Source organism: Phymastichus coffea, unplaced genomic scaffold (assembly GCF_024137745.1).
Source record: "Phymastichus coffea isolate CEN01 unplaced genomic scaffold, Cenicafe_Pcof_1.1 PCOF00050, whole genome shotgun sequence".
Lineage (NCBI taxonomy): Eukaryota > Metazoa > Arthropoda > Insecta > Hymenoptera > Eulophidae > Phymastichus > Phymastichus coffea.
Genome location: NW_026706861.1, coordinates 243,850 through 254,829, shown reverse-complemented (window position 1 = coordinate 254,829; position 10,980 = coordinate 243,850). Strand labels below are relative to the sequence as shown.

Below are 10,980 nucleotides of genomic sequence, written 5' to 3'. Positions count from 1 at the left end.
AAAAGTTGCACGGCGCGGTCGCGGCTCGTTAAAAGGACGATCGCGAGTGCGAGCGAGAGAGGAAGTCAAGAAAAAAACGACAATTACGCAATCGGGCGCAACTTCAACGGAATTGGAAATGCCAAATGCATCCATTGCCAACTAGGTGTGAAATGCGCAGGAAACCTAAAACATGAAAGCTGCTAACGACCCGCATACGTCCACCAGCAAGGGGAAACGCATTAATAATTTATCCATATCTGTCTCGTGCCGTGAAGCCTTTGAAGCGACCGGATCGGAGCCTAGCGTGAGAAAAAGTCGCGCGGCGGCTAAGGCGACGACGAAATCGCGATGGATTGGGAGAAAACTTGGCCGACTGAATGGGACTTGCGCTTGAATGGGTTTTCGGCGAGAGCCGCACGGATACAGCTACATAAATCGAGTACAGGGCATATGCGGACGCGTCGTGCTATTTCGCGCGAGCTTGTTTGACTTGGAGTGTTTTCGGCAGCGCCGGCATTGTCCCGTTGGGCCGCGCAATTCATTCGATCCAATTTATAAATAGGTGTCTTCATTCAAGCCAAAGGCCGACTACGTGTGACGTATAATGAGATTAATTGCGGCGTAAGAAAAACGTCAGCGGAAAGAGAGAACGATCCATTAAAACGCTTCTATTCCCGTATTGATACTCCGATTCGATAAACGCCGAGTCAGAAAAAAATTATTGTTTTCGTAAATTACAGTCTTGCTTGCATAATAATAACAATTCCATGACGTCAGATCTTGTTTTATGCTCAAAGAACGCTCGAATACTTTTTTCAGTTTTACCAACGGCAGCCTGGCATTTTGAGATTTTTCGAAAATAAATATACTTCTCTCTCCGCGTTCTCTGTCATTTGGTGTCCGCCCGCGCTCGGCGCGGAAAGCAACGAGGAGAATACACCCTCCGGCAAGTCATACACGCCGAATTAATGCCTGCACCGCTAGCTCTCTCGCGAAAAAACACCGGAGTTTTACATACTTTTTAGCGCGGCGAAGACAGATTATTCGTTGTGAAGAGGTGGTTCCTTCGGTGAACGTTTATTTGCCTTCTTTTTTTTTGTTGCAGATTCGATGAGATGAGAAAAGTGTTACTCTGACAATGCGAACGACGATTTTTCATATCACATACCGCCTGAATAATAGAAAACGGAAAGAATAAAAACGATCGACGACGCGTGAACAAACTGAAAATATTTTATTGCTTTATTCTCGAAACAAGCGCGCGATAAGCAGATAAATAACCGAAAAAATATAATTAAACGGGACATGCACCATCTTCACGCGTGAAATTCCGTATATACTTAGTATGTTACTTTCGATGGCGCTCGGTGCCAAAATTAACCGGACGCGCGCGCGAATCGTTCAAAGAAGGTTACGCAAATGAGGTGGCATTAATCAGCTGATAATCACTCGAGCGCGTGCGAGCAGATTTGTTTTCGTTCGTTTTGTACTTTTTACAAAAAAAATTAGCGTATAGCAACCGCAGCTCGTTTACTCCTTGACAAATGGCCTTCAACGTACACCGATTTCTTATATATACTGGGGTGGTATAAAAATCCATTCTTATCCTGTTCTTCCTTTCGAGTGCTCGCGAGAAGAAATCCGTTGGAAAATCCGTGTGGGTTATCATTGTGCTGGATACTCGCGCGATGAAAATTTGCTTTTAAATCCTTCGGCAACATTATAAGATAATCAAGCTACAAAGCACGTCGATGGTCTTTTCACCGAATCTGGAGTGTCATCAAGGTAATCGACGTGCTTTCGAGGAAAAAATATTGATTGTTCACAATTTTAATGCGGAATGTAAGGTTTTGATATTTTGTCAATGATTTCGGTTGATTAAAAAAGATGAAATTAAAATCCATTTTTTCCACTGTCCATTAAGAGCTCATCGAGCGATAATTACGTGATAAGTATTATTATCTTTCGAGCAAATTTTCGGCTTGGAAATAATTGAAAATTAAAAGTGCGCGAGGATCGATGACTTTAATATTTCCAATAATCGAGGAGATTATTAAAGCTCTCTCTCTCTCTTTCTCTCTCACTTTGATCGTTGCTAAATGATCGAATATTTATCAAATTTTGCTTTGAATTTCCTTCTCGCGTACGAACGACGTGTCCTGATTTTAAAAAAATATATGTTATTTGCCGCGTTATACGTAAATTAAAGGTGAATTCCAACGCCACCTGCATTACAAGTCGAAAAGAAACATTCCTCAATACATCAAAAAGTCTAGGAGAACAATATCGCGTGAAGGATCCTAATGACAATAATCCAGACGAAAAGCTATATCGCAAATGCTACGTTCGCAGAGTAGCCATTTACAAACTTAGGCGCGCGCAATTTACTCCTGTGTGCGTATCGCGGCCCAGAGGCCAAATGAAAGGCGCGCGCAACCTGTTGCGTGTGTGATTTGCCCCGAGATGAATGTCTGTCGGAGGGAGCAGGCTTCGCTCGAGGGAGTTTAATGCCGCTGCGGGTCATGAACGCGTGGGTTGCGTGAGTTATTGATTATTGGGCGGTACTTAGCTCAATTTTTTTCGTCAGCTTGGAATTCCTGTTGTTGTTTGTTGACAGCATATCAATTCCTCGCTCATGCTGACGTTGTTTTTAGTTATTACTTTGATCAAAGTTGTTTATCAACTTGAAATGTATTTACTAAGTAGTAATAGATGACTTCGGTCGGTCGTCCAATTACAATATCAACATTGATCTGAATCGCTGATTGAGTAAATTTATTTACCCAAAAGTACCAAATCAATAATAACCGATGCACTCGAATAATATCAAATGGATCGCAATATCTTAAGTAGTCCCGGCGAAGTGAATATTTCTAATTTCAGTAATTTCTCTTTCGAAAGCTTTCAACTACCAATCGAGTCTCTTAACATTAGTTTTTCTCCACTAAAAGCGTGCACCTTTCCTCGCATATGCGTGTGCGATTAGATGCTACCTTGACAAATTATCACGATTAAGTTTGCACTCATCTGACTAATCGTCACTGATATACAAATTTTTATTGCGGCAACCATCTCCCTCGTATGTGGAAAAGTGTTTCCTAGTGATGGCTCGCATAAACGCATATTTACCGGTGTCGCGAATAACAAGAACGGGAAAAACATGAATCAACCGAGATTGGTTGTTTTTTTTTGCGTATACACGAGCGAAATTTTGCGTTCTCCCACGCTCGAGGGGACGCGCAACAAATTGTCCCCTGGACCGCGTGCTCATTCATAAATCAACCGATAAGATCAAGCCGGCAACACCGTTCGCGATTATGGATGTTATCTTTTGCGCACCCGCTCTCTCTCTCTCTCTCTCTCTCTCTCTCTCTCTCTCTCACTCTTTTTCTCGATGCTTCAACCCGACTCGCTTTTTTTTCTTCAATTCATATCGTGGATACGATTAATGCTAATTAGATGGAATTAGAGGATAGCCGGTGGATCACGGTGATAAGTCAGGCAAGCAAAGGATTCCTCACGTCGTCGATTACAGATTAGCCTTTTTGAAGAATCGATCGCAGATCGAGATTTTATCAATTCCAATCTCCATCTCTCTATCTCGGCGGTTAATTGATTAACGCTAACGAGGAGGAATCGAAAATTTTGATTGTTAACGAATTATGTTGACGATCTTCTTATTAATATCGGTGTATCGATTGAAGCCCCTTATGATTTTTCTGCGATTTTAAATTGGAAAATTTCATGCGAGAAGGTCGGCAGCTTCCCCTTGCGCGCTCAGTCATTCGCTTTTCGCCACCGCAGCGCGCATCGCGAATAGAATAAAGGTTTAAGACGCAAGATAAGCCGACGTAATCAATTTCGTCCTAATTGGGGATTACACTGCGGAGGCCCGGCGTTAATAGATTAATTTATTTGGCGAAAGCCCTCAAAGGCACCGCGCGTGGATTCCTTTGGACTATATATCCCCGGAGAATTTTAATACCTACCGACGCTCTCCCTGACAGAAAGAAACCCACTTTAATGTCCGTAGTCACTTTGGCCTCGCTGCAAGCTTACTGACGCGCAGATTTATGCTGACGCGCTACGCAAGCTTTCTTTGACTGATGTTTCCACAGTTGAGTTTCGGGAAATGCGCTATACTTGTATTTCTGCTCACTCCGCTATCTCGTTTCTCAAGGCAATACGGAAAGATTAATACGCTCAATAACAATTATAGATTGACTAAAAAAGCTACTGAAAAACTCTCGATCGAAAAAAACTCGTATATGAATGAACGTGGCCGATGTCTCAGAAGCCATGAGTCGCGCTGTTAATCCAGTGACGCACACCTATTCCAAGTATAGCGAAAATCTTGGAAGGTTATAAGTTCGCAATCAAAACCCATGTCGTCCAATCACGGTAAAACGCGCTCTCGTGCATCGTGCAGAGTCTCTCGCGTTCTCGCGTACAATGTGCAAGCAACAACTACATCTGTGGCACCTCGCTCGCGCTCGCGGTTCCCGCGGAGATAAGGCCCCGATGTTTTACAACCCGAGGGAAGCTTGTAGTCGAGCGATAAGCTGAGCGCAGATCTAATCTTTGCGAGACCTCTCTTTTCTACCCGTTCAACTGCTCCCAAATCTTATGACGAATACTCGCGTAAATTTCGTTAGGCAAGTGCCGTTATTAATAGCTGCAACCACGAACCTTGCGAAAGAATATTATACCTAGCGCTTGAAAATACCGCGTGAACAATCGTATTACCTAATACGTTGATTTTCTCGGAATCTAGATGTACTTATTCGCAAAACAGTTGCATTATTTTACTTGCTAGCTTCGAAGTAAACGTGTCTAGAACATTTTTAAATGTTAGAACTTATTTACGTATTGAACTAAAACTGAATGCGAGCTAATTAAAAGTATCTATTATGTAAATTATTTCTGATTTCTAATCCATTCGAAGATTAAATAAAATGCAAATATAGAATGACGCTTTCATATAATCAGATCATAAAACCCGAGTATTCCCATTTCTCTGAAATCCTCCTTTAGCAGTTCCACATGTGCAAGGAAAAAAAAGTGAAACTCCTCTGACGCAATTACTCGGCAATTAACTTCTCATAAAAGCTCGACAACTCCAGGGGCTTTTAGAAATTCAGGCAGCTCTCTCTCTGTCTCTCTCTCTCTCTCTCTCTCTCTCTCTCTCTCTCTCTGATTCCGTTGAAAAGTTCTGCATAAATGAATCATAAATATACGTATGATGTTCGCGCGCATATACAATAAGCGTATGTGAATAATACTGCCCTGGACTGACATTATTTACTGCTATATGCGAGAATGAGAAGACATGAATGAGAGAGACAGCGACGCTTTTTTGGCTGGCTGAACGGCATCTTCGCGTCGCCCCCGGCTTTACTGTTCTCCTTTTTTACGCGACACCAAAGGAAGATATCGTATAGCTTTTATTGCTGGTGATTTTCAGTGACTTCATGATCGATGCTTCCTGAAGATTTGCGAGATTATTGTCGCTCGTGATACTTTGATCATCGAGTATCATATTGATTTTCTCACGTGCTGGACTGGAGTTCGCACGATTTCCAAAATTGCCAGGCAGAAATTAAATTGTAATTACAATCGCAAAAAGAAACTTCACGGGCAATCAACGCGATACGAACTTCAACGGCAGGCGTTCACTTTCTCACACAACTCAATTTTTCGTCGTCGCAACTTGCGTCACACTTCAGCTGCTCTCCGCGCGCATATAAATTAACGCGGATTTTTGCAACGCAAGGCAGCGCGCGCTTTTTGCGAAACGCGTCTCATTGATTCGCTCCTTCTGCGCTGGCGCGTATACGCTCTTCCTCGGTCATCATTCATCATTTGCGCGGGTGATGCATTGTTAAACAGCAACACAGGTGGTCTCCGTGTGACCCATTCGAAGTCGTGAAATATCGCATGACTCGCGCGACCCTAGGTCGCCAATTAATTTTCGGCCCAGCGGTTCATTGGGCCTTGACTATTGTATTGTACAACGGCATTATGAAGGATTTTCCATCACCCGTTAGAGTAACGTTGAAAGAATGTCGGGGTCTCGGTCGCGGATTTCATTGGCGTGGGTGGTTTTTCATCATTGCATTATAAAGCAACGAGCGTAACATGAAATTGTTTCGGTCGTAAATGAGCAATCGAAGGTTTTTCTCGCTATTACCGATAATTGATGAGCAATTACTTCAACCTTGTCGTTGAGTAGGCTTATTTTCAAAATTGATGCTACAAATTTTAAACTGAATAATTGATGAGGTTGCCTTCAATTTACCATCGTCATCTTATACGACGATAAGCATAAGGTTTATTTAATTATCATTAACATTTTCAATAATTATAAATTATTATTATAAATAATAAATAAATAATTCTAAAATTATAAATAAATTTGTATCCCTCTTACAAAAGTGATGAATACAATGATCAAGCATTTTATCCGTGATTTGATTAGATGGTCGTATAGTATACTACTCTTATGTGGCGACAAATAAGTGTATATATGGTTTCGAGTTGAGATTTTATGGTAAAAATTCAATTTATCATAATTTATACGGATTATTTGAAAGATAATTCAAGTAAAAAAAGGCTATTGCTTTAAAGCTCATTTTTATAAAACTAGCAGCGAGTAAATTGTTTCGTAATACTTTAAAATTGTTATGATTATCTTCTGTTACTAATCGCTAATTTAATATTTAAATGTGTAAGATTCAAATAAATTTTGTAATGTAGAAAATTTCATACAAAAGAGTGGGATACATGTTTAACTATAATTTGAACCGTACAGTCGAAAAAAACTAAAAGATTATTGATAGCAGTTTTCCATATGATGATTCATAATTTAAGAATATGCGGAACTGTTTTACTAATACGTATTTTTTCCGCAACGATATGCGTTTTGTAAAAATTCATCTTTAAAATAAGTATTTCATGCCAAATATGTTAATCAATATAACGAGAAAGGAAAAGGGAGATAAGAGCGCGTCTGACGTCATTAGTAATGGTAAAATATTATAAAGAGACTGTGAAAATCAATTCTCTCAGACGTTATCAATTTTTTCACGTGTCATTTTGTTTCTCGGATAGCTTTTTATCGTTATTTCTTCTTCCCTATATATAACTTGGATAAAACAAGCAGAAGTTTTATTGGCACTAGGCTTATCGTATATACATCGGCAGTAGTTCAACATTCAATATCAATAACTCACGTGGAATAACTGAAATTTCACTTTCCAAGTATGTACACGCACGAGAGCAAAAAAAATACATAAACCGCGCGAAGGTTGCAGCGCGCGTATGTGTATATGAAATTTATTACGCCTATTCGCTAATTACCCACACTATTTCTTCATACTACTCGACTTCATACCTCATCGAGCCGCCTCGTATAATACATTAGCAAAACCCCGAAAAAAGAATTTTGCGGCGGCGGCGTCTCGCAATCAAAGCCACATAAATCGTGTGTATGCCCCGTGCCCGAAACTTTATCGCGCGAATTATGAATTCAATTTCCTTCAATTGCGGCGACGACCTCCTCTTCCCTCCCCCGCCACGTAAATTAGCTTGACTTTATACAACACCACGAGCAGCTTTTTCCTTCGTTTATTTATACGTCTCTTCTTGTATTTATGCGTATATACATGTATTTATTGGCTAAGCGAGATACACGAAGATGCGGGAGGTCGCGACGTAAATCAGTGCCATAATCTTGCAATGATTGAAACGATTTATTATCGAATTTTTATTAACGCAAAATTTTCGTTCTACCTATGGAAAATTAATATGTATCGTATAAAAGAAAATACTCTTTTCATTGCCCAAAAAAATTCTAGATACATATTTTAACGAGCAAAAATGTTATACACGATGAACAACATGGAAAACAATTTGATATCTAGAATCCTTATCTACCGCAAACTAGCTCAACATTTTTAATGTAAATGAGTTTCAAAATTTACTTTCAATTAATTGTTCTGACAAGAGAAATGTGAAAAAGTTATCTATCGAAAAAACTTTGCACGGGTTGAGTAAATACCTCCTTTTTATTTATTGAAGGGGATATCACATTAACCCAGGTGTTTAAATGAAAGCATTTAATCGATCATACTCACTCAGTCTAATTTTAGTTGCTGTAAAGAAGTTCTTCGGTTAGGTAACTCAATCATTTAATGGCAATTAGAAAGTTTTCCGTTCCAAGTAATAAATAATAATGGGAGTAACGAGTGCAATTTTGCTAATCATATTTATACATCATTGTAATGTAAGTCTGTTTTTTAAATATTCGTACTAAGCAAATCAGATGATCTTTTGTATTAACTGTTCAGGCGCAACTATTATGTGCAAAGTCAAGTCCATTTTTAGCTGGAACAAATACACCAGTGTGGTTTTTGGAATCAAACCCGAAAAATTCTAAAAATCCCACCCTAAAACATATACCAAACGTACGTACTACATTTTTTAATACATAAAACCGTATGTTAATAATGAATCTACAAATACATTTCAGGCTCTTAAAGAAGCCGGTCTTATCAATATTAATAATAATAATAGTTCAAACGAGAATTCGACAAATGCAAGCAGTGGAATTAAAAAAAGAACACTTTATTTAGAGATATTAGTTGCAGTTGACTATAATTTATACAAGTAGAACTTTAATCCAACTTATTTAAGCTTATTTATAATATGCATGATATAACTACATTTTCAATTTTAGGAAATTGGGAGAAAATATTGACGATGCCTTAGAATACATCATCAGTTTTTGGTCTAGTGTTGATTTACGATTTCGTCCATTGCGTTCTCCAAGAATTTACATAAATCTTGCTGGAATCGTAATAGCAAAGGTATTTGAAAAAAACTTTCGTTTTCTAAAATACATTACAAACACGATTCATCTTTACGCATCAAGGATGACAACGCGATGTATTACATACAAGAAAATAAAGATGTTTGGGGACGTGTCGACGGAAATGCAGTTATATTTGAACAAGGAAAATATTTTAAGAATAAAAATCAAACCGCAAATCATGACATTTTAGTGACATTAACTGGGTAATTATTTTCCTGCAATATATAAATCTTTGAAAAAAACACTATATTTATTACTTATTATTGGTATATTATAGAGAAGACGTATGTATAGTCGATACTGTACGCGATGTATGTAAATCTGAAACTATCGGTACGAAGAAAAATTATTTCAACAAATTATTTTTGATTTACAACTGAATTCAATATTTACTCACAGGTGCTTCTTTGATTGGAGCATCGTGTCTTTCGCACCTGAGTACGGCTATCGTTGAAGATAACGGAGCTTTCAATGGTGTTGTTGCAACTACTCATGAAATCGCACATCTGTAATTCATTGATTTTATCCAATTTCAAAAGTAAATGAACTAATTATTATTTTCATTATAATTTTTGTCTAGGTTGGGTATCCCTCACGATGGTACTGATGAGGCAGCGCCTTGCATGACTTGCGAAAGTTATATCATGGCCCCCTCGATATTTAAATATGCCGTAAATAACTTTAGATGGTCAAGTTGCAGTAAGGAAATTTTCAATCAAGTGCCAGCGTACTGATTAATTTTATTATAGATGAAAAATCATAAGTAGTTCGTATCTTAAAGTGTAAAACTACTTTCTTTTAGGAAACGAACAGCAGAATGTTTGAAAAATATACCAAACCCAGGTTCATTGGTTCAATTTCTTCTACCAGGACAGGTATTAAGTGCGAATCAACTATGTCAAAGAACCGGTAATGACGTCGCTTGTTATGTGAGTATTTAATCGATAGGAATCTTATTCTATTACCTTACAAAATTGTCAATTAAATTTTTCTTTTCAGAATCCCAAGAGAATGTGTAATAAGCTTATTTGTTTTAGTACAAAAAGATCTAATTGTAAAAAAATAGGTATTACACCCGATGGAACGATCTGTGGAGAAAATAAGGTTCGTGTTGTATTTGAATTGAACTATTACAATTTTAATTAGATCCATATTGTATTTGAAAAATTTAATTTGCAGTTCTGCTTTTCTGGGGAATGCATTCCTGATAACTGAAAGAACAAAGTAGATGACTTAAAGAATTAATTTAATATCCTCTATTTCTTTGGTTATTAAATAATTATCATTGTAGGCAATTTATATTATATATATATACATATATATATATGTATGTATATACGTATATACGTTCCGTTTACAACAATGACTTTTATAAAAATTTCACGTTGAAATATATAGCATTAGATGGTGATAAAAAGAGAATTTTTATATGATTTTAGAATGAAAATAAAAATATTTATAATTCACTCCACTCCCAAATACCGAAAACTCCATAAATAATTAGGCTAGTAATCTCAACAACCTGGAGCTAGGTTGACAACGTGATGCAAAATGGAAGCATGTATTCACCGTTAAGACGTTATATACGTGCTATCTGTCAACGTCACCTCCACAGTCTAGCTCATCATCGCTGCACAAACTGTCGACATTTGCGTCATATGGCAACTACCATATAATTAAAAAAAAATTATTTGAATTATTTATATTTTTCTCTTAATTAATAAATAATGACTATAAAGTAGTTTTTATCTTATTATATTTATATTATATCCTCACACATTGATGAGACTAATAACGGAAAAATACATAATAGTGGATGAAGGTTTAATAAAGCGAACTGTTAATAGTAACACAAAATTCTAATATAGAATCTACTTTAAATAGCGCACTATCGAAAATGTTACTCATAGTAAGAAGAGTTTATTTACTGTAAAATGAATCCATAAATAATTCATAAAATTAATTCAATTTCTGCATGTAACCTGAGAAAATGTTTCGATGCTGTTTTATCAAAAGAAATACAAGTAAAAAATTGAAGATAACGAAATGCCAGTGCTGGCTTAAAAAAAACTTGATTACTTTAGATTGTAAGACAATCTGCTGAAGATGGTTAACAAACTATAAAA

General features: G+C 37.4%; 1 protein-coding gene across 1 annotated transcript; it reads left to right on the top strand.

The window, feature by feature from the left end:
• The first annotated feature begins 8,215 nt into the window (after positions 1 to 8,215).
• LOC131665412 (A disintegrin and metalloproteinase with thrombospondin motifs like) lies at positions 8,216 to 10,069 on the top strand. The gene is made up of 11 exons (XM_058937288.1): positions 8,216 to 8,266; positions 8,331 to 8,447; positions 8,513 to 8,649; positions 8,720 to 8,849; positions 8,915 to 9,057; positions 9,132 to 9,187; positions 9,254 to 9,362; positions 9,435 to 9,581; positions 9,657 to 9,783; positions 9,854 to 9,958; positions 10,034 to 10,069. Exons 1-11 carry the CDS (start codon positions 8,216 to 8,218, stop codon positions 10,067 to 10,069), a joined length of 1,158 nt encoding a protein of 385 aa, XP_058793271.1.
• Positions 10,070 to 10,980: the final 911 nt, after the last annotated feature.